This window comes from Osmerus mordax, chromosome 24, assembly GCF_038355195.1.
Source record: "Osmerus mordax isolate fOsmMor3 chromosome 24, fOsmMor3.pri, whole genome shotgun sequence".
NCBI lineage: Eukaryota > Metazoa > Chordata > Actinopteri > Osmeriformes > Osmeridae > Osmerus > Osmerus mordax.
This window is the reverse complement of record NC_090073.1, coordinates 9,746,308-9,769,575: the sequence shown is the minus strand read 5'-3', so window position 1 is coordinate 9,769,575 and position 23,268 is coordinate 9,746,308. Positions and strand designations below refer to the sequence as shown.

Sequence of the window (23,268 nt, the reverse complement as noted above, 5' to 3'; positions counted from 1 at the left end):
ATTGACCTGAATTCTGTTAGTAGTGCTACTAAAGCTGGAGGTTTTTAACCCACTGATATGCACTCCATTAAGCCACCGCTTCCACTGGGTCCTACTCCTCCCACTCCGACCTGTCACCACCCTCTTCACCACAATCTTCTCTCCCTCTGAGCTTTGCCAGTTTTTTTCAAAGTTTCTTCTACCGACGGCGGACTGACTTTAGATAGTCCGCCAACCATGCCCCGCCAAGACTCAACGGCCCCGGTGGGTAACTCGTGCGCCCTGCAGGGCCCCTCGAATGCCAGCTACAACACCAACAACGCGCCGGTGCCAGTCATCACTCAAACGGACTCCAGGGACAAATGGAGCAAAAAGATGGATTTCCTCTTATCTGTCATTGGATTCGCAGTAGACTTGGGAAACGTTTGGAGATTTCCATATATTTGTTATCAAAACGGAGGAGGTAAGAGTTTTAGATGCAGTAGGCTATTTAAGAGAAGGTTAATTGTGCTAATTTATTCTGGACGATTTTATATAATTTGTAAATTACATTCGTTATGCGTTATTGGTAAATCGTTTTCAAATATATAATATAAAACGATACTGTAAAAACGATGTCTCTGTGCGTGTAGATTTTAATTAAACTGTATAGATTCAACAAATGTGCACGAGTTATTGTGAAGATCACGGGGAGCTGTCCACGGTGTTTAATTGTAGGCTACTTTCCATGCGCGAGAGCCTGTAAGACTCAGAACTTAAAATGTCATGTCCGTTTCTTTTGTCAAAATGAGAGGAAACGGTATTTCATAGTAGCCTAGTCTTTGAGACAATTCAGTGTAGGCATATCATCTTCTCATGAAATTGATTAAATTAAATATGTTATAATCAGATGGAACTGTAAGCCAAGGTTGTATGTTGAATAACAAAAAGTATAAAACCTCTCAAACGGAATCTTCTGTGTCGTTATTAAAATTGTGTAGCTTTTGCGATACGTTCACTGCATTACTGTAATAACTTGTTGCACAGGCCTACAATATAGGCTAATACTCATTAATCTGACACAGTTTATCCCCTAAAAACCTTTAACTCGCTTCCAATTATTCACAACGTCAATTGAAACAAGTCGTCTTATACACATAGCCTACTGACATCTTGTCAATCAAAAACTCAATGATGTAAACTAAAGCCTCAAGCATCTAGAAATAGGGAAATGTTGCAGCATCAGTATCCATAACGCCATCCACCAAATGGTTGACCGTTGCTGTGCCTGCACTTTATAATGTATGCGACCTTTTACCCGTTTTACCGTTATTACCATTATTATAAAGCAGATGTGGTCTACATTCATGACCTCCAACACTTCCTCTGGTGTGTAGGTGCTTTTCTCATCCCTTACATTCTGATGGCCATCTTTGGAGGGGTGCCGCTATTTTACATGGAGCTGGCGATGGGCCAGTTCCACAGGACAGGAGCGATATCCATATGGAAACACATCTGCCCCATTTTCAAAGGTACTCTGCTCACCACCAGGTTACAGGTTACACCCTGGGCTACGCCCTGCATGGTCCACTTGTTACACACAGACATTAGTACACATACCTAGAAAGAATAAGTTATGAGGATCTCTTTCCGAGAGCTAGTTAAAAACTAGAACTTTAAAAACTCATATTGACTTCTGGTAAAAAAATAATAATTATGAAATGGTTCTTGCTAGAATTGTGTACTTTAAGTTTTCATAAAGTTCACCCACTTATTTCTTGAAGCGTAAAGGAAAACATGTATAGCCAGATGCCTGATGTTGGCCTCCCACAGTTAGCGTTTCTCCCTGTGTCCAGGCATCGGGTTTGCCATCTGCATCATCGCTCTCTACGTGTCCTTCTACTACAACACCATCATCGCCTGGGCTCTGTTCTATTTCTACTCTTCCTTCGCCAGCACGCTACCCTGGACCAACTGTGACAACGTGTGGAACACGGAGAACTGCACCAACTACTTCGGGAAAGACAACGTCACCTGGAACAACTACTCCAGGTCTCCCGCCGAAGAGTTTTACACGTAAGTGCATGTAAGTGGCAGGGAAGGAGTACGATGGGATTGATTTAAGCAAGGCCTTACAAAGATTGTGATAGTGTTTCAGGGTCGTCTCCCCCCCCTCTCCCCTTCCCAGCTTACAGTCATCGTGTGTTTGCTTGTGGTTGTGATGTTTCACCATCTCAGGAGGAACGTTCTAGAGATCCACAAGTCTCCGGGGCTCCACAACGTGGGGAGTGTCCGCTGGCAGCTGATGCTGTGCCTCTTCCTGATCTTCACCATCGTGTACTTCAGCCTGTGGAAAGGAGTGAAGACGTCAGGCAAGGTACGAGGAAGCCGGCCGGAGTTACACGCTGCATGGCTGACCAACTCACAAGGACATGACATCATGTTCCCTGAGATCTCACAGCCTTTTCGATGACCTCCACCACCCTCTCCTTCCCCTCCTCTCCTCCCCCAGGTGGTGTGGGTGACTGCCACCCTGCCCTACGTAGTCCTCTTCATCCTGCTGATCCGGGGCGCCACGCTGCCGGGCGCCTGGAGAGGGGTGGTATTCTACCTCAAGCCCAAGTGGGAGAAGCTTCTGGAGACAAGCGTGAGTCGTCCCCCCCCCCCCCACACACACACACACACAGGATCATTCTTCCCCTGAGGACGGCCTCAGAGCTGATGGGAGGTGGGTTCAAATGGATATGATCAGTGTGTACCCCGGCGCTCTCCTCTCTGCAGGGCTGAGTGTGAGGACAGGCTGTGCTTCAAGGGAATATGGATGAGATGAGATGCATAAATAAGCCACAGAACAGGATAATGCGACGCATAATTGGTTTCATTTTTTTCTCTTTTTTCATTAACAAAGCCCCCTTCGTTCTCTCACTCTTCCACTCATGCACACTCATGTTTCTATTCTTCCCTCCCTCCCTCCCTCCCTCCCTCCCTCCCTCCCTCCCTCCCTCCCTCCCTCCCTCCCTCCCTCCCTCCCTCCCTCCCTCCCTCCCTCCCTCTCTCTGCCTCCCTCTCTCTGCCTCCCTCTCTCCCTCCCTCCCTCGCTCCCTCCCTCTCTCTGCCCCCCTCTCTCCCTCCTTCCCTCTCTCCCTCCCTCCCTCGCTCACTCCCTCTCTCCCCCCCCCCCCCTCTCTCTCTCTCTCTCTCTCCCCCTCCCTCCCTCCCTCCCTCTCTCTGCCTCCCTCTCCCTCCCTCTCTCTGCCTCCCTCTCTTCCTCGCTACCTCTCTCTCTCTCTCTCTCCCTCGAAAGCATGTCCCCCTCTTCAGATCTCTCTAGGTACAGCTGTTTGGAAAATGGGTTTCTATGAGGCCCTCAGTACCTTTTTCAGCCTGACTACTATTATGGCAGAACGGCCATATATGGAAAATTAGAGAACTACATGTTTTTTCTCAACAACCTTTTATTATTGCGTCTAGTGCACTAGTGAAGGATACACTATAGGTAATTATGTTAAAAGCAAAATGATTTGAATCAGTAACCTCTTGATCTACAGTCAAACACTAACCACTGAACTATACCTGTCCCCGGTTTAGCATTGTTAATCTTGTATTCAGCTCTCCTTCATAAAGCGGCCAAACATCCAGGGGACATTAACATTGCTCTTCTGTGCACTGTTCTGTCTAGGGCCCAATGCCCTGCATACAGTATTTAAGATGTTTCTCTGCGCCAACACACCTGATTCAGATGAATGGCTCCTTCGTAAGGCTTCTGCAGAGCTTGACAACAACCTGTTGGTTGCGAATGTGAAGAGTGGTGCTTGTGGGGTGACTTGTTCCCTGTGTGCCCTGCAGGTGTGGGTGGATGCAGCAGCTCAGATCTTCTTCTCTCTGGGACCAGGGTTTGGGGTGTTACTGGCGCTCTCCAGCTACAACCCCTTCACCAACAACTGCTACCGGTAGGAACACTTCTCTGGGGTCAATCCCGGGGTCACGGCGGGGTCACGGCGGGGTCACGGCAAGGTGGACGGTTCAGCTGGGAGGACGGGAGCATGCTAGGACGTTTGTGATCTCAGTTTGAACTCTCTCTGGGTCGAGGCCTTGCCGATGTGCACACCTACAACCTCTTAAGCCTTTCTCAATCAGAATTCAGAATCAGAATCAGAATTCGGTTTATTCGCCAGGTATGTTAAGGATAAGAGTGTCTGCTAAATGACTAAATGTAAATGTTATACAAACACGGAATTTACTGTGGCTGGGAGGTGCAAAACACTAAACATATCAGCTGAATCAGATGGATTAGCTGGATTAGCTGTGTACGCGTCGAATGTATAGGTTGAGACAGATGCCCCTCCAAAAAAAATCTTTCAGACAATGTGATTAGAACAGGGAGTGGTTTATGGGGGAGATGAATCGGCGACGAGTTATCCTGAAGAAATCGAATTGTGAAGCCCCTTGTCATAAGAGGAGTGTGCGTGGGTAACGCAATTAGCGCGGCACAGTGGAACGTGAGGAAGTGGAGCCCGTCTGAGATGTCTATGAATCACACAGCGACACTCAACCCAGACCCACTGCCGGGGGAGGGCAGGGTCGTGGTTTCAGGAGGTCGGTGGGGGCTCTTTCTAGAAGGGTAGAACCGTACCACAAGAGAGGAAGGGAACCATTGTTGGTTGGGTGTTAAATATTCCACTCCAGATCTTATGTTGTATCATGTGTCGTGGCTGTTCTGTTTCACAATTATTGTCACTACCCCAGCAAGAGAGGAGTTTTTTCAATTTCTTTCAAATTGTTTTAGGCCAGCTCGTGTGAAAGGGAGAAATCAGATGATAGATGTATATAAAATGCATAGAATACATGCTGATGTAGATGCTAACAGATTCTTGAATGATGAGATGATTTGCTCTCAACTCATGATTGTTCCTCAAACTCTTCAACCTCTTTGCACCAAACACCAACTGTGGACAGCGATGCCATCGTGACCAGTCTGGTGAACTGCCTGACCAGCTTTGTGTCTGGGTTTGTGATCTTCACGGTGCTCGGCTACATGGCTGAGATGAGGAAGGTGGAGGTGGAGGATGTGGCAAGGGACAAAGGTGGGTCTCTGAACCCTGTTTAGTTGTAAACGAACGAGATTTCAACTTACTGTGTCGTATTGTAGTTGTATATGTTCTTGTTGAACATGTGACTCTGACCCCCAAAATACTGTTAGAACTTCTGCACTTCTGACCCCTGTCTTCATCCAGGTCCCAGCTTGCTGTTCATCACGTACCCAGAAGCCATCGCCAACATGATGGGCTCTACGTTCTTCGCCATCATCTTCTTTGTGATGATGATCACCCTCGGGCTGGACAGCACGGTACGAAGGAACCCTTGGTGGTATCTCTTTTGGTGATTTTTGTTGACGTGAAATCTCCCCCTGCTTGGTGGTGTAGCAGTTCTTGAGCTCATGTCTCCGTGGATGTTTTCTCAGTTCGGAGGTTTGGAGGCCATCATCACGGCCGTGCTGGATGAATACCCAGGGTACCTCTCCCACAGGCGGGAGCAGTTCGTCCTCGTCCTGGTGATCGTCTGTTTCCTAGGCTCCCTCAGCACCCTCACCAACGTAGGTCGCCACACCCACCGCTAAACATTCATGCTTATTCAAATAATCGTGTGTCGATGTGTCCAGGGAGTCAGGTGGCTGAGCGGTTAGGGAATCGGGCTAGTAATCTGAAGGTTGCCAGTTCGATTCCCGGCCGTGCCAAATGACGTTGTGTCCTTGGGCAAGGCACTTCACCCTACTTGCCTCGGGGGAATGTCCCTGTACTTACTGTAAGTCGCTCTGGATAAGAGCATCTGCTAAATGACTAAATGTAATGAGTCACATTTTGTCACTTGTGATTGGCAGGGCGGGGCTTACGTGGTCAAGCTTCTGGAGGAGTTTGGCGTGGGCTCTTCCATCATAGCTGTTGTTTTCCTTGAAGTTATCGCCGTGTCATGGTTCTACGGTGAGCGGTGGTTGGATTGCACCACACCTGGGGTCTGTTCCGTAAAGCGAGTTTACCGAATAAGCCAGGCCGAATAAACTCGTTTTAAACATCTCTGTTTAAAAATGTATTTTTTTTCCAGGACTACTGGAGTATCTTGTGGTAAACATGAGTGTTTGTCTTCAACTCAGGGATCCAGAGGTTCAGTAACGACATCCAAGCAATGCTGGGATATGCTCCCGGACTGTTCTGGAAGGTCTGCTGGGTAGCCATCAGTCCAGCCTTTCTTGCGGTAAGGAGAACCGTGTGGACATCTGTTTATAAATCCTCTCTCAAGACAAATTTTTCTTATTTGGATTTTAACACAGTTGCCTTCTGTTGTCTTGGTTTGTTTGTGAAACTTTTTTGTGGGTGTTATGTTGTGTTGTAGCCTACAGCAGTTTGGCCAGCGGTTGTTGTTTTTAAATTTGCTTTATAAATCAACTTGACACTGTCATGAACAGGAACATAGTGCTACAAAGGGAACCTGGAAACAGGTTTTGTATGGACCAGGGACAACATCACACAATAGCAGGCTCTGTGCCTCTTTTAGGTTCAGTTATACATTCAGATCTTTCTCTTCTGGCCTTCCAAGCATTATCTTGATCCTGAAAATGTCAATTCCATTACTAAATATAAACGTAATAACGTAATAATCTAATACCCCTGACTTTGTATACTGTACATCTCCAGTAGATTCACTTGGCCTTTCCCCATCTCCCTCAGGTGACATTTTCATACTTCTCATCTCCTTTTATGATAAAGGTGTTGCTATCATCTACCCCGATGGGTCGTAGTTATTAAAGAAAAAAAGAGAGTAAATACAGTTAGGTATTGAAATAGCTTTTACCTTGTCAAAAGGGCCATCCACGAATGCAGCTTTTCTCCCTCTGTCGAGTGGAAAGATTGAAAAATTCAGAATATAAGTTGAGTTGGCTTGACATGGGTACCACAGTGTGGTAGTAGGTGGTTGGGGCCCCAAAAAGCTAGGAGAAGCAGGCAGTGAGGATCAAAAATTGAACTGGAAGTAATTATTTATTTATATGAAGTATTACTTATTTTTTGACGGTGAGCGAGTGTTGACAGAGGTCTGTTTCCTCTCAGTATATCATAGTGAGCTCCCTGTTGAAGCCTCCTCCCCTGATGCTGTTTGACTACAAGTACCCAGACTGGAGCATCTCAGTGGGGTACGTGATCGGAGCCTCCTCCTTCATGTGGATCCCCATCTACATGGTCTACAAGCTGGTGTGGACACCAGGTTCCCTGAAACAGGTCAGACCAACAGACACATTACATTTACATTTAGTCATTTAGCAGACGCTCTTATCCAAAGCGACTTCCAAGAGAGAGCTTTACAGAGTGCATAGGTCACTGATCATAACAACAAGATAGCCAAAAAACATCGCGAGTAGCCAAAACATGAAGCACACATTGTGAACAACCAAAGTAAGTGCCAAAGGGACATTTAGTCATTTAGCAGACGCTCTTATCCAGAGCGACTTACAGTAAGTACAGGGACATTCCCCCACGAGGAAAGTAGGGTGAAGTGCCTTGCCCAAGGACTCAACGTCATTTTGCACGGCCGTGAATCGAACCGGCAACCTTCTGATTAATAGCCCGATTCCCTAACTGCTCAGCCATCTGACCCCTTAGAAGCGATCGATGAGATAACTTCACTTGGAAGGGTGTAGGCTAAACGGGCGAACAACAGTGTTCCCCAGGCAGCGAGCGAGTTAGCGACACCAGTATCACACACGGTCACTGTTGTCGACGTGAACGCACTAAACTTCCTCGTTGTCCTCTGCAGCGCCTGGCCGTGTGCCTGCGACCTGAGAGGACCGTGCCAGACATCCACACAGACAACCTCAACATGACGCCCATCCCGTAGACACAGCCCCCGCCGGCCCAGCCAGGCGCGTGATGTCACTTCCTGTTCCTGAAGAGGACCACGCTCTGACAACACAGACCAACACCCCTGGGGACCTAGCACACGCTAAGCAGGCAGCTCAACGGGTTCAACACACACCAATTAGTATTAAAAGGAAATATGATAAATGCGTTCCCAATTCGAAATGTAATAGTCTTTAGGTAAGCTGAATTATCTCAAAAAGACACTCTTTAGGTTGGTTTGGTGTTCGTCGTCAGTCATGTAGGGCGATGTGCACAGATGACTTCAGCTTTCACACATGTGACTGAAGACGGAACTTCCAGCAGCCTGTACTCTACCAAGATTCTAGGGACACTTTGCAATCCAATCGCTCCTTTCCTAAACCAGATAAACCAGCTGAAGTACTTACATGACAATATACTTGATTACCATGCCAAGGAATTACTGTAGGTGTTCTATCATTCAACAACGAAAATTCTCTTACGTGATTCTGTATGTTGTACACCTGACAAACAACAGCCAGAGCTGTTTCTTTTCATTTTAATCGTAAATATAGGGAAAGGGAAAACTTTGATCAGTGCAGTTATAGCCAATATCAATGTGATTTGTTACGTGTGAAAAGTAAAACAAATGTGATATATTAATGGTTCATATCTTTCAATTTCTACTCATTTTTATTTATTTATTATTTTTAAAGTGTGACGATTACCTCAAAATAGCAGTGTTAATATAAGACTAAAAACACTGCTAAGGACAAATCAGTGTGAGGGAATACCGGATACGATCTCTCAGTATTCCCTTGTTCTTTATGCTTTATTTATGTCAGGTATGAGTATCTCTGTAGGAAGATTAATACAAGATGAAACAAGACCACTACATGAAGTGTTATGTTACATATTCCCAAGTGTTTGTTGTTGAGCCAAACAACTTCCAGTGTTTTTTTTTGCCTTAAATATGCCTATATATTCTAGATATGTAAAAGAAATGTATAATCTGTATTGATTTTGTGCCTCTCCAGACAAACATAAAACGTTTTTTTGTTTTCTTTATAATTGAACACTATTCTTTTGTGCAGATAAAATACCTAGGCCCATATCATAGCCAGCCAGAGATTTTACATATTTTCATGTATTTACTATTTTGAATTGTCTATAAGAAATGTAATGAGAAGTTTATTTCTAAATATATTTTGAATGTCTTGTGATTCCTGTCCATCTCTTGATTAATTTGATCCTGTACTCCTGTTTGGTATGTCAGAACTGTTCTCTACCTGTGCAGTCCTGAGCGCGAAACATGAACGCTATAAAGACGTAAAACATTACTATCCTGTCTGTTATCTAAGATGGTTAATCAACAAATCCAAGTCTAGATTTCAAGACAAAAGCCAAATCACATTGTATTTTTCATTGGTTAATGATGTTCCTGAAACATGTTGATTGACTGAAATATCGACACAATAAACATAAGGGGAAGAAATGTTTGCAGGCTGGATTTTCCTCACTGTTCTCTCTGTCTCTCATGCCATTGTTGAGGCGGTCCTGATGCAGTTCACCTCAATGACAGATTTTAATTAACAGGCTGATTTGCAACATTCAGAATCCATCAACATACAAGGGAATAGAAGAGTCCAGCTTCAAATGCTTTTAATGAAATGTTTTATTAAACAGAACGGCAGGCCCCCCTTCCAGGACACAGCTACTGACTGATATCCACGCAGATCTGGACTGCAAGGCTTGATTGTGTTAAGGGGCACTGGTATGAGAACGGGAGAATATAGATGGGTACATAATTCCTCATTTGGGTATTTCCACCGAGGTGGGAGGAAGGTTGATCAAAGCCCTTTTGTGTGAGCACCCGCAGCAAAGCCATCGCCACACTCGGACGAAAGGAGACACATGAAAGGGAGGAAACGGCTCAATGGGAGTTCTTTTCACCATCAGTCGAGAACGGCATGGAAAACTTTACGGTGTGTGGCAGACACACAGATAGGGAATGACTGCAAGGACTGCAAATCCGAGACTCCAACCTAAACGTAGGTTTATCATCTTGAACTCTGATGTGGACTCTCTAAGCACATGTTCCAAAGATAGAAGGGTAACAACATTAAAGGCAGCAACAGACTTCTGAAAACTGATGAAGCCCTTGGCATGTGCGTAGTGTGTCTCCTGTGAAAAAGATAATTTAGAGCCAGGGAAACTCAGGCCATCTTTAAATTAACCATCTAAAAAGAGGACATTATGTGTAATTGTTGCAGCTATCCAGGCCTTGCGGTGTAGGCTACAACACAGCTTCATCTTATTGATATATCATAGTCTAACACCGAACCATTCAGGCCAGCAACAGCAGAGGACTGCACATAGAACAGCTAGCTACAGAGTAACACTGTACATCAATATCATTATATCGCCTACTGTACATATTCCTTTTCACATTGATCTAGGGACCCAGGAAGCTTGCAATTTCATTTCCCACTAGAGACATTGTCCAGAGCCCGTTTGTGCTTGGTGGCTCATTAAGAGCAGAGAAGTGTTTGTAATGGTGCATGTGTTCTCAACTGACGGAGGAAAGGCCACTGAACAGTCATGCACAGTAATGATGTAAGAATCTAACCCCAAGGATCTTGACCTTTATAAATACACCTCATTCCTCTTTGACATTTAGGAAGATTATGTGATGAGAGAAGCCAACAGTTGCATTAGCAACAGTTTGAAAATGGATTTCGTGCTTATTTGTTTTATCTGATAAATTGTATTAGACTTTGTTGCCTCCCTGTAGGCTATTCATTGTTGGCAGGTACCTAAAAAAAAACAAATTTCGCGTATCGTGTGCAAAGACCCTGACCACATACGGACATACGGCAACCAAAATGTCAAAACACAAAAGCGTGCACTTGTTTTCGATGAAAACAGCAAATAAAAACATCCACAATTACATTTTAATCAGTTCTTCAACAACTTACTCTGGCGACTCTAGGACCCAGAAACACCATCTTGGAACGGTCCGCCTTGAGATCCATCATCATCGTCACTGCTCTTTCCTACTTGAAATAATTCCGAAATCATGCTTTACAGCCGACTAATTTTAAATTGGTATGTTTTATTAGTTGGCGCATGTGTAAACGGGCAAGTGCTTGACACAACACTGAACGAAAGAGCATATGTGATCCTCCAGAACCAGAATGTAGGTAAGGTTTTACACGGACCGGTAGCCAATAGGCTAACCGAGGCCCTCGTTGATTTACGGCGAGGAGCGCACCTGACAATTCTACTGATGTTGTCCTTGTTCATCTATATATAAATGTCTTTAGAGTTGGACTGTAAACTATATAGACGGTCTGAAGTGGGTAGCCTACATTATATTAGGATATCCAGGAAGTTAAGAGTGAGATAGCGTAAATGGCTAATTTGCTCATTAATGTTTATTGCAGTTCTACTCGTGAGTGTCTTCTCTGTCCTGTTGGTGGTCATCATCCTGATGGCGGTATGTGTTTACAAGCCATTGAATCGACGATGAGAAACAGCTGAGTTTGGTCTCAATCAAGAGGACTTCAGTCGTGGGGCTTAAGTTGGCTCGTTCTTCCACTAAGGTCTCGCAACTAGTCAGGGAGATCCACGCATAAACGAAACACAGACATGAAATGCCTACAAGTCTTGACCCTTTTAAATTGCAGTTCCGCCGGTTCTTTTCTTATAGATGAAAGCTTCTGTATCAAGTCAGGGCTGATAGAACATTTAATAATACAATCAATTTAGTTCAAGTAACCAATAGTTTAAAATGGTCGTCATTGTTTTATATTTATGATTTTATTTATTTTTAAAGTGCATAATAGATGTATTGAATTATTGTTTACTGTGAGACAACATTGATGATGTGGCGTGGAATTAATGATTAAAACCACATGGTAATATTTTCTCTTTTTGTGTCATAACCGTTTTAAGTTTGTTTAAGATCTGGAAGTGATTAGCAGATTTAATTATTTCGAAGATAACAAGTCCAAGAAAATTACTACTATAATACATAAAATGAATGATATGAGTTGCCTTTTTACAGATTTAGTAGTTATGTCAGCCCAGACGTTTGCTACCTAATTTCACCCCTTGTTGTCCTGTTTGGTCACCTTATAAGCCGAGAGCTTCGCATTAGCACTTTCAAAGCGACAGCTAGTGCATAAAGCTCGTGCCCGTTCTCACATTGATTAGGCAGAAAAACAGGAACCGGTTCCTCTAATCCACAGCCATGGAAACAAAGTGCTTTACTGGAACAGCTCTTCTACTGAGGAAACGGAAAGACGTCCTGACTAACCTGTCCACGAATAAGTGTACTAATCACTGACTCAGTACATTGCCCTTTTCAGCCACCTTGTAATTGTCAAGTCATCACTTGAATATCTTAGTAGATGTATGTAGACTGCTACTTAACTCAGCAGTCTAATCACACCATTCGGAAACTTGATTCTATGTTTTTGTGCCGTCACACTTATAATATGCTCCAAAACATACGACCACCTGTTAAATTCTGGTTGTTAACCAAGATAATCTGAGGCAGTGGTCTTCCACCCTACTCCTCAGGGGCCACTATCCGTTGCATTTTAGATGTTTCTCTGCTGGTTCAAACATATGGGAACTTGATAATGACCTATTCATTTGAATCAGGTGTGTTGGAGCAGGGACATGTCTAAAACATACAGGACAGTGGGACCTGGGGACCAGGGTTGAATCCCACTGATCCAAGGCACACCCTGGGTAATTCACAATATACAGATCAGTACAATACACATATTCCCCTATACACCATCTAATGTACTAGACTTGTACAGTGTAATACAATTTGCATTATTTTGAAGAATGAACAAAAAAAACTCATGCAATTACTGGAAAGACAGAATAAGATATCTTATCAAGAAAATCATCATTACCGCCATGAAGTGATGTTGGATAACAGAATTTCCCTTTCTATTTTTAGTATTGATTCCCCCATGCAGACCATGCTGCCAGTGTCTACACTGATATTCACATCAAATCCAATTGGATTACTCTAAACAGTTCAGATGCTGTGATTGGTGCACCCAGTACAGATGTCATGATTGGAATGAATGGAGGTGGTTTCTATATTTAACAAACACAACATCCAATCATACATAATGTTTGTTCCTCAAACCTCAAAAGAACTACAGCTTCGCTGCCTTACAATGAGAACATGATCTATGAGACAGTATTCACATTTATCAGTTCTGGTTTTTATAAATCGATACAATTTGTAGAATCTCCTTTTGGTAATGTATGTGTAAGTACAGCAACCATACATATAAACGAGCTGTTGTTTCTCCAAATTGAAAGTAATAAAACCATTTTGAAATAAAGTGCTTTTATTTAAGAAAGATGTAGAGACCAACATCACAATTGACAGATGTTTCTTGAATTATTTAGCATGTTAAAAAATACGTTTTTCTGCTAGCAAAGGAAGCAGTACAAATACCTCCCCAAATGTACCCATAGTCACCATAGTTACAGTAGACTGTTCAACAGTTTGGCAATTTGATCATAAGCAGTTAAAAACTCAAGCCCCCACAAAACCAGATAAAGAAATTAATTACGTTTTAATTTATTTAACAATTGGTTATCATTGTAAATACCTCAGTGGATTAATTGTGTGTTCCCCAAAATCAGTAATGTATATTTGAAACCCCTTAATCTCTTCTGGAAGGATGTAAGGCATATCAAAGTTGCTTCTCTGAGTTTGATTAGTTTGGTCTTGGTGGCGTGGGACCAACCTGACACAAACACGACACCCCAGTCAGCCCCATCAGAGAAAGCAGACTGGCTGAGCCGCACACCTGATGACACACTCAGCTAGAATCCACTGAGGATCTCTGAAAGCTCAAGTTGCATTTACATCAGGTCACAAAAGTCCACCATAGTCACAACTAGGTACAGAACCATGCTACGTTTCCTTTTAAACCCTGCTGTTTGTGGCAACTGGTAACCAGAGACATTGCCCCGGTTATGAAACGTCCATGTTGCAATGGATAGTGGCTGAACACCACTGAACTGCAAAAGGTGAGATCCCCGACAGGCACAGTGGCAGATGCTATTGCTTGTTAGAGTTGAGGTGGTCATGGTCGATGCTGCTACTTTTAAAGGACGACGAATGGAGTTGAAACCTGCCCACAGTCGAGGACAGCAGGAACATGCTCCTGATTGGACGCACAGGAACACGCCGCACGTCAGAGACAAATTATGGTGCAGTTGGTCTACGTCTGACTAGGATCACAAGTTCGTATCGGGAGGTCTACTTCGATACCACGGCGCAAGCGGAATGTGGCTGGGAACGTTTCCAGAAGATTCCGCTTTCGACCAAACGGCCTGGCGTTATTCAGGTGCAGGGAGGCAAACAGTAATACAGAGCAGCAAGTCATACAGTTATGACTTGGTCTGATTTTAGTATAAGGAATGACCATTTCCATGACTAGATTTAAAGGAATATACTTTCACAAAATGTTTCGAAGCAATTAGGGACTGTAGAATGATGGAACCCTGAGATGTTCTATCTTTTAGTCAGACTACAACCTTCTGTGAGGTTTAGTGGGAGTACAGGACTGTGGTCATTAGCAGAACTGTGGATCTTCACCTCACACCTTCAACAGATTCAACTTCGGCTTTTGACAATAAACAACTAATACAGGTGCATCACAGGTTGCAACCTAGAAGAACCTTCCAAAATAATCTCAGACGACACAGATGACTTCGGAGTGACTAAGTACTATGCAGAGATAGAGCTATACAAAGGAGCATCGTTTTTCATACCAAAAATTGGTATATTACTGTCATACCACTGAAAACAGATCACCTGAATTGGCAGAATTCACGACACGTTACATAAATTACAAGAGGTTGCATAGTGGGTTGTGGTGGAAGGTTGGAAAGGTAGGCTGGGGTCAAGTGGCTGTATCTCTGACAGGAAAGGTAGGCTGGGGTTAAGTGGCTGTATCTCTGACAGGAAAGGTAGGCTGGGGTTAAGTGGCTGTATCTCTGATAGGAAAGGTAGGCTGGGGTCAAGTGGCTGTATCTCTGACAGGAAGTGCCAACGCAGTTATGGCACAGTGTCGTCGTCCCTCATTGAAAACGTGTCACCTGGTTCAGCCTGCTACTTCTCTGTTAGAGACAGCTGCAGTATCCTCTCCAGCTCCTCCTCCTCCTCCTCCCTCCTCTTCTGCTCCTCCATCTGGGCGCGGGCCGACAGCTCCATGGCCAGACGCAGCTCCGCGTCACGGCTGGAGGATGAGCTGGACCCGGACGGACTCCCGTCTCCCAGGTCCACTAGCGCCCCCTCTGGGATGCTCCTAGAACGACAGAGCAGGATTTTTGTTTTATTTTTGTGTGTAAAAATCATACTCAAAAGCGCCAAAATGGCCGCCCTAGTGATGTTGGATGTTGCGTACCTGTCGCTCGAGCTGCTTGGCAGGAGATCAGCAAAGTCCCCGTTGGCGTTGTTCCAGTTCAGCTCCTAGGACAAAACCAGCATGGAAACATCAGACAGGGATGTGGATCTGAGAACACAACCAGACCCCGATGTCGAGCGGTGTGGTCAAAGGGCGTAGAATATTGAAACATCGTTGGTGTTTGAATATTGGGGGAGGGGGGTTATCCAACCACCATCCCGGGCAACCCTGGTCCTCAGGTGTCACTGTCCTGCATGTTTTAGATGTTTCCCTGCTCCAGCACACCTGATTCAAATAAATGGGTTGTTATCAAGCTCTGTGGAAGCCGGGTAATGACCATTCATTTGAATCAGGTGTGCTGGAGCAGGGAAACATCTAAAACATGCAGGACAGTGGCCCCTGAGGAACCAGGGTTGCCCACCCCTGCCCTTGGGTGTGGCTGAGCCGTGGTGGGTGCAGCAGACCTGGGCTGGGCTCCCGCTGGTGTCCAGCAAGCTCTGGTGGATAGCGTACTGAAGCAGCTCCTCGTCGTTGTTGGAAACCGGAGCGTGCCGGCTCCCGCCTCGGAGACGGTAGTTAGGCGGGACCACGAACACCGACGGGCACACTTGGAACGGGGGAGGGGCTGCGGGGGGGGAAGGGGCTGCGGGGGGGGAAGGGGCTGCGGGGGGGGAAGGGGCTGCGGGGAGTCAACCGTTAACGGTCGTACAAGGAACACAGGTCGGAAGGGAGCAAAACAAGCTACTTTAGAATCAGAATATTCATTTGAACCTTTCTTGGTGGTTTCTTATGTGTGTGTGATGTCATCTGGGTGGTTTCTTATGTGTGTGTGATGTCATCTGGGTGGTTTCTTATGTGTGTGTGATGTCATCTGGGTGGTTTCTTATGTGTGTGTGATGTCATCTGGGTGGTTTCTTATGTGTGTGTGATGTCATCTGGGTGTTTCTTATGTGTGTGTGATGTCATCTGGGTGTTTCTTATGTGTGTGTGATGTCATCTGGGTGTTTCTTATGTGTGTGTGATGTCATCTGGGTGTTTTCGGCTCCTACCGGCAGCTTCGCCGTCATCCGAGGGAGAGGGCGTGGTCGCTGAGGGCGGAGTCTCTGAGGGCGTGGTCGCTGAGGGCGGAGTCTCTACCGTCTCTGCTGTGCTGCACTTGTTGACGCTACCGAAGGTGATCCGGGCGTTAAGCACGTGGAACAAGGGAATCTCTGCAAGAGTCAACAACAAGTTTTATCACGTTATGACAAGAAGTTTCAGGGTATGCAGATTTGAGAGCTCAGGTTGAAATCCGATTTTATGGAAATATTTCACTTAATGTCTACAGTGTAGACTCTACACTATAAATTGTACAGTGTTTGTGATATAATTACTATTATTTTGAGGAATACACAATAACTCATGCAATAACTGGAAAGACAAAAGTGGAAAAAGTGTCGAGTCACTCGACCTATTTTCACGGGGAACCCAGGAGGGAACTTGAGGGTGACGAAGTCTCTCAGGCGTGCAAAGTGAGTGCTGGTCCGAGCCATGAGGTCGATGATGGGGGTAACCTGCTCCACCAGCGACAGTGGATGATCCTCGCTCATCCACAACGTACCCTTGAACCTGCGCGGAGGGGAGGGGGGCGTCACAGAGAATAACATCAACCACATCGGCTGATTCACCAAACAGCTGCTTTTATCCAAAGCCACATCCGTACAGTACAAGTGTGGAGGGCACATTCTCTACCCCTGAGCTGCACCCACACCTCACATCATCTACATTAGTAGTCTTCCACCCTGGTCCTTGGGCCCACTGTGCTTCATGTTCTAGATGTTTCCCTGCTCTACATAATCTCCCGGCCTAGCGATCCATCCATGCTTTCTCACAAAGTGACACAGATCTCTTCCTGGTGACGTGGAGGAAGTTCTCACTTCTGAGTTCGGATGGTGAGTTCTATCGGACGCCCGATGTCTCGGTCCTCCAGGTGGAAGTCCGGGTCAAAGTACTCCTCGGGAGTGATGGCAGTGGGGTTGGTGGCCGTCGCGAACTCCAGGGTGAGGTCCTGTCAACACAACACAGTCTGATAGAGGAACTCCAGGGTGAGGTCCTGTCAACACAACACAGTCTGATAGAGGAACTCCAGGGTGAGGTCCTGTCAACACAACACAGTCTGATAGAGGAACTCCAGGGTGAGGTCCTGTCAACACAACACAGTCTGATAGAGGAACTCCAGGGTGAGGTCCTGTCAACACAACACAGTCTGATAGAGGAACTCCAGGGTGAGGTCCTGTCAACACAACACAGTCTGATAGAGGAACTCCAGGGGCCCGTTCCATGAAGCCAGTTTATCAAATAAGCCAAGCCTGTGTCAGGGATAGGAAACTCGCTTTGTGGAACAGGTCCCAGGTGCCGCCTTCCCAGCACTGACAGTAAACGCACTGCGTTTATTTACTTAAAAGGGGGTTTAACTGTGAGAGTGTATGAGGGTTTAACGCCGGTTTGTCCTGTAGCTCTTACCCCTTGCGCGTTGATCTGCTGTTCTACAGTCCCCAGAAGAGATTCCAGAACATTCCTCTCACCTAGGAGTGAAAAGGCTCATTACACATCTCGTCACTGCCCTGCTGGTCTCATGAATGCCAATCATAACATTCCAACACCCTGTCTCAGACAACTGTTTGTCATACACATGGGGTTAAGTGGGTCTCAACCCTGGTCCTGCCCTGCATGTTTTAGATGTTTCCCTGCTCCAACACACTCCATTCATTTGAATCAGGCGTGTTGGAGCAGGGAAACATCAAAAACATACAGGACAGGGGGCCCTGAAGACCAGGGTTGAAGACTACTGCCACACAGGAAGCCAGAACGACACGGATGAATCCCGTACTTTTGATCCTCGCTTTCTCCTCGTCTGTGAGGTGTTCAGTCCTGGTCCTGATCACCACGTTGACGTTGTTCACAGCGAAGACCTGCAAGGATCACGTGACATCACACAGGATCACGTGACATCACACAGGATCACGTGACATCACACACAGCTTAGAGCAGCCGACTGGAAATCAGAACACGTGTGTGAGGGTCCTAGTTGATAATCGTCTGTCATGTACCTTAGCTTCGAATCCATTGACAACCTCAGTTTTGTCAGTTCTCCAACCCCAAATCCCTGACTTATTCCTGAGTGATAAAAATTATATTATATGAATATATTTTTTATATTTGAGCAAAACAACAATAGACAATGGCGGTTGCGGATTACAATCGGGCCTTGCCTCTCAAATGCAATAAGCTTAGTGTCCAGGAAGGTGTTAACAACTGGAGTGGTCAGTCTTTTGGCCACTTCCTGTTCGGCCGGCTGCATGGAGTCCATGGTCACATCCTCCATCTCCCGTGAGATGTCGAAGCGCTCCGTGTCCACCACCTCCTCGTCATGGTTCACCTCCATCAACTCTGTACACGTGTCTGCCATGGGAAGCAACCACAGATAAACAGAGAGAGACAGACAGACAGACAGACAGACAGACAGACAGACGAAGAGATAGACAGAGAGAAACAGAGAGAGAGAGACAGACAGACAGACGAAGAGATAGACAGAGAGAAACAGAGAGAGAGAGACAGACAGACAAAGCAGGTTGTGGGCAATGATGGGAAGTCCCTTGCTCAGTTATGCCACCACATATTTCAGACATGAAACACACACAGAGCCATGCGCACCCCCACACACACACACACAGAGAGAGACAAGCACACAAACACACACACACACAGAGAGACATGCACACACACACACAGAGAGAGAGACATGCACACACACACACAGACGGGGATGTGTGAAGCTGTAACCCGGCAGGCCAGGCCAGGTGAACGTACCGTCTCCTCTGAAGATGTAGCTGCGACGGCCTCTGATCCAGGTCATGTTCTCGAAGCCCAGCAGGGTGGCATCCACACGCAGGCTGGCTCCGCTCTTCCAGATGCGACACACGTCGCTGGGACACACCCGTGACACCAGAGGGACTGAACCACAACAGTTACACACATTTGATTTGGGGTTTATTTACTTGTTTTATACTGGCACGAGCTATGTCATGTATTGCCGTATTACATATTACATTACTTTTTAAAATTTAGTCTAAAACTCCCGCATTTGTAATACGAGTAATACGATGGAACTTACTCCAACTTGTGAACTCCCATTTCATTTCCATGTAGAAATCTGGAGACTGGAAGTGAAAAGAGGAATACGTGAGACCACAGCTTTCATTTCTCAAGCGAGCAGCTTTCTAGTGTGATTACTGAGAATACTGTAGGCAGGATGGGAAAGGTGGGGGGAACAGGCAAGGGGGGGAAGGTGGGGGGACACTGGCAAGGGAAACAGAGCAGACCTCACGGATCTTGCTCAGCAACTCTGGAACTCCTCCCAAGGCGGTGGAGGCTTTGAGGTAGTCTCGACGCTGCAGCACCAGCTGAACCATCTCTGGGTCTCCAGTACTGACTGCTTCCTGTAGCACTAAACAAACAGAAGTGGATGAGAGATAGCTAGCTAGAGAGTTTACATAAGCCCTGACAATGATGTCAACTGTTTCCACCAGCACAAACATAAACACCCCTTGTGTGACCAGACAAAAAGGTATTGTATGAACCGCTGGAGTGTAAACTGTCTCGCTGAGGCAGGGAGAGAGAACACACAGAGGCAGACATTCATGTGGAAGTTTCTTACTGTTGATAGATCCATCGATGTATCAATATATCAATAACAGTGAGTTATACTGAATGGCAGGCCTACTATAAACAAATGAGACCACAAAGCGTACTGGCTGAGTTCCATGATGCTGTAATAGAACTGCTAAGAGCCAGACTAACCTGTCCAGTTATTGGCGTTCTCTTTGGTAACTTCAGCACCATGTCGAAGAAGCACTCTCACCGACTCCAGGTGGCCTAACGACACGGCCAGGTGGAGCGGCGTTCTCCCTCGGGGGTCCACTGCCTCGATATCATGCTGAGGAAAGGAAGAAACAGCAATGTTCCTAGTATCGCAAGGTTGAGCCTTGAAAACAAGAACGACGACAAGTGTCGTGATGGAATGTATAATAGAATCTTTAAGGTTTCTAAGCTGGATGAAATCACTGGATATCTGAGCTATGTCATGGTTATGTACTGTGGCCATTCCACCTGATGTCAAATTCTAATTTAAGTTACGTTGTGGGCATGGCTCTTGTAAATATTGGCACTGTAAGCAGAGAAGGGTTGTTTATTATGTATCTATTAGTTAGCTTGGCTGGCTAAACTGTTACAGTACAGTACTAGTGCTAGCTACCAACAAGAGACGGTACGAAGCCGACATAGCCGAAAACTATGTCAATAATACACACCGACACTGACATTTCATTACTTGGTAGTCTAGGTACTTTCCTTTTAGCTATATAGCTAGCTAGCTAGCTAGCTAGCTAGCTAGCCAGTGGGCTGTCAGTTACGTCGTCCAAAAGTAGACTAGTTAGCCAGCTAGCATACCAGGCAAACTAAAGCTAGGCTATAGTGTAAGAAAAATAAGAAAACAAGAACCTCGGCTTCAGCTCAGCATTAAGATATTACATTGAAATAGTCACAAACCTGAAATAACTGGCTCTCCAATATCCTGTAATCATTTCCCCAGACCGAGAAATGCAGCGGAAACTTAACCCTGAAATCTTCGTTGGCCGCTGACAACATCTTCCTTCTCGTCGAACTTATCAAATTAGAAAACTAGCTCACATGAATGGCCATTTGAAAGCAGTACTAAACCCTATTATTAATCATGTGTGATATTAATTCATTTTATGTACAAGGGTTTATGCCTTATGTTGAGTCGTGATTGCTAACTTTTCACAAATGAAACTTTTGCAAAACAAGGAAGTGGCAAGTTCAGTCTATTGTTATGGGGGTGTTAGGAAGTAAAGAACTTCCTATTTTTTTGCATTTTGGTTATTACTGTGAATCAGTAGAGGTGTTACTTTGCATCAAATACAAATGTTGCTATTACATTTGATAAATTACACTTCTGATGTCATTATTGTCATTAATAATACATCCCTCCATAAAAAGTGGGTCATTCCAAAACAAAGACGAAACCAATCAACGCGGAGAGGCAAAGCGGAACGGTTCTGCGAACCGTTAACATTGGGAAGCAAATCTCAGTGACATAATGTTTTTAATTTTAAAAGGCATTGAATATATTCGTTTTGAATTAACCTCTTAAAAATTGAAATATGAATTTATTTAAATGGAAAAGAAAAATCATATCCATAAATTCAAGGTTTGGAAGGGTCCAACTGCAAACTTCTCTCCTCAGGCCCCTCTCATCTAGGTGTATCAGATATATATAAAGGCCTTTACATATATCTATGGGTGTATCTGCAGATCAGTCATACAATCACAACCTGGGGTCTGAGGAGAGAGGTCCGGTCTGAGGCAAGCAATACCAGAGCCTGTATATATTAGGCCTAGACATTCTCTGGCAATACCTTGGCCTCACGGATGTTGCAATCTGATTTTCTTTACATTGAAATACATTTTCTAATCATCCATAAACATCTTGCCGTTTTAAAATATAAGTGTGCTTCTTCTAAGAACAGTTTAATGTTTCACGCACTAGTCAAATTCCATTTGATATGGAACAACTGTTTTTTTTTATGATTCCTGTCGGATAGGTTTGTGTGAGTACCGTTGCTATAGGCAGCATCAACAACGACGCAATTTTTAAAGCTTGTCTAAAAACTATGTGACATCAGCTAGCTAGCCTAGCTAGCTGGGAAAATGTTATACTTTTCTGAAAAACGGCAGTAAGCTGCGAGAAGTTGATTTCTCAACAATAAAAGCCAGCTAGTGCTAACGTTAGCAGAAGGCTAACCATGCAAGACCGTTTTGCGGATTATTACTAGGGCTATTATTAGGAGTGTAGGCATCAGCATTTTTCACGATTTGGGACGTCAGGATCGGATCAGGTTTCGTAGCTGGCTATTTATTTGGTAGCAGCTATGCATCTGACAGTAATTGTGATTTGAACTTTCCAGGAAGGCATTGAAGCGATAACATCAGCAACTCAGCATCTCCGCAAAGACCATGCCCTGCCCCTACCAAAGATGACCTAAAAGAGGGACAAAGAGAGACTTATAATTGTAAGATGTCGGAACGATATCCTTTGGCCGAGAAAGCTCTATCTGAGGGTTATGCTCGGCTGAGGTTTAGGGACACATCGCTGCTCATCTGGCAACAACAACAGCTGGAACTGGAACAGGCGCCGCCAGCAAACTACCTCAGTCGGAGTCAGAGTACATGGTACAGTCAATACGGGAACCAAGCTGTCGTAGTACGGGATAAAAACACCCTTGACACTGCTGAGACCAGCGGCCGTTCCAGGATTTGTCTAATTATGTGACAGCTGTCACAAGAGACGTACTGAAAATGTCCTTGATGGTAAATGACTGTGTCAGTTTTGTCAGTATGTGTATCTGGTCATGTGGAGTGAGCCTGGTTTGAGGCATGCATTACAGTGTTACATATTTCTTGCCTGCATGTCAGAACCGCGGTACATTCATTGCAGTGTAATTTTTGTTGTATGTTATTTAAACAATTTATTTTGTAATAGTCATATGTTCATACGTGTTCATATTTTGAATGTTTCAAGCTATCGTTTCAAACGAAGATGTGCTACAGTACTAGGGCATACCTCCATCTGGACACATTAGTGACCAAAAATGATTCTACAATCTGGCTTCAGCACACCTCCGGGACGTGAAAGAACTCCGAGGAGAAAATCCACACGGGCAGTGAAATAACTTCACTTTAACGAACCATTACAGCATACAGTACTACACATCAGTCAAGCTCGCTGAAGATCCATCCAGGATTAGAGGGTCTGTTCCTCATGTCACACAGGAGTGCTGAAACAGGGTTGACTACCACACGGTCAATAAAACTTTATTCGAAAAGGCAAAAAACTCATTTATACAAGTTTGTTTTGAAGCACAGGATCT

At 45.0% G+C, this 23,268-nt stretch overlaps 3 protein-coding genes across 5 annotated transcripts; 2 read left to right on the top strand and 1 right to left on the bottom strand.

The window, feature by feature from the left end:
* The first annotated feature begins 216 nt into the window (after positions 1–216).
* Positions 217–7,842, top strand: slc6a4b (solute carrier family 6 member 4b). Its single transcript, XM_067228519.1, has 13 exons — positions 217–442; positions 1,356–1,490; positions 1,815–2,034; positions 2,197–2,335; positions 2,471–2,605; positions 3,805–3,908; positions 4,915–5,042; positions 5,193–5,305; positions 5,420–5,551; positions 5,837–5,936; positions 6,107–6,207; positions 7,059–7,226; positions 7,762–7,842. The coding sequence occupies exons 1-13, from the start codon at positions 217–219 to the stop codon at positions 7,840–7,842; spliced, it is 1,782 nt and encodes a 593-aa protein (XP_067084620.1).
* A 5,347-nt stretch (positions 7,843–13,189) lies between these two features.
* ankrd13a (ankyrin repeat domain 13A) lies at positions 13,190–21,119 on the bottom strand. 2 transcript variants are annotated; one of them, XM_067228223.1, is made up of 16 exons: positions 20,867–21,119; positions 20,120–20,255; positions 19,642–19,766; positions 19,434–19,479; positions 19,130–19,273; positions 18,532–18,721; positions 18,370–18,436; positions 18,150–18,231; positions 17,783–17,844; positions 17,197–17,327; positions 16,731–16,888; positions 16,416–16,491; positions 16,330–16,385; positions 15,745–15,923; positions 15,281–15,345; positions 13,190–15,181 (listed from the first exon to the last, which is right to left on the bottom strand). In XM_067228223.1, exons 1-16 carry the CDS (start codon positions 20,963–20,965, stop codon positions 14,986–14,988), a joined length of 1,812 nt encoding a protein of 603 aa, XP_067084324.1. In that variant the 5' UTR covers positions 20,966–21,119; the 3' UTR covers positions 13,190–14,985. The 2 variants fall into 2 exon arrangements, with proteins under 2 accessions (XP_067084324.1, XP_067084323.1); XM_067228222.1 differs by having other exon boundaries at positions 16,330–16,491.
* An 882-nt stretch (positions 21,120–22,001) lies between these two features.
* LOC136932561 (putative uncharacterized protein BRD3OS) lies at positions 22,002–23,232 on the top strand. Of its 2 annotated transcripts, none has more exons than XM_067227697.1 (2): positions 22,002–22,708; positions 23,013–23,232. In XM_067227697.1, the coding sequence occupies exon 1, from the start codon at positions 22,416–22,418 to the stop codon at positions 22,668–22,670; it is 255 nt and encodes an 84-aa protein (XP_067083798.1). In that variant the 5' UTR covers positions 22,002–22,415; the 3' UTR covers positions 22,671–22,708; positions 23,013–23,232. The 2 variants fall into 2 exon arrangements, with proteins under 2 accessions (XP_067083798.1, XP_067083797.1); XM_067227696.1 differs by having other exon boundaries at positions 22,920–23,232.
* Positions 23,233–23,268: the final 36 nt, after the last annotated feature.

Excerpts from the sequence above, each read along its gene's own strand:
- slc6a4b (XM_067228519.1), top strand. The coding sequence starts at position 217 with ATGCCCCGCCAAGACTCAACGGCCCCGGTGGGTAACTCGTGCGCCCTG. Across the intron at positions 2,606-3,804 it reads AGAAGCTTCTGGAGACAAGC|GTGTGGGTGGATGCAGCAGC; the intron begins GTGAGTCGTCCC and ends TGTGCCCTGCAG. Across the intron at positions 5,937-6,106 it reads CGCCGTGTCATGGTTCTACG|GGATCCAGAGGTTCAGTAAC; the intron begins GTGAGCGGTGGT and ends TCTTCAACTCAG.
- LOC136932561 (XM_067227697.1), top strand. The coding sequence starts at position 22,416 with ATGTCGGAACGATATCCTTTGGCCGAGAAAGCTCTATCTGAGGGTTAT.
- ankrd13a (XM_067228222.1), bottom strand. The coding sequence starts at position 20,965 with ATGTTGTCAGCGGCCAACGAAGATTTCAGGGTTAAGTTTCCGCTGCAT. Across the intron at positions 18,722-19,129 it reads CTACATCTTCAGAGGAGACG|ACACGTGTACAGAGTTGATG; the intron begins GTACGTTCACCT and ends TTCCCATGGCAG. Across the intron at positions 15,924-16,329 it reads GGATGACGGCGAAGCTGCCG|CCCCTTCCCCCCCCGCAGCC; the intron begins GTAGGAGCCGAA and ends CCCCCCCCGCAG.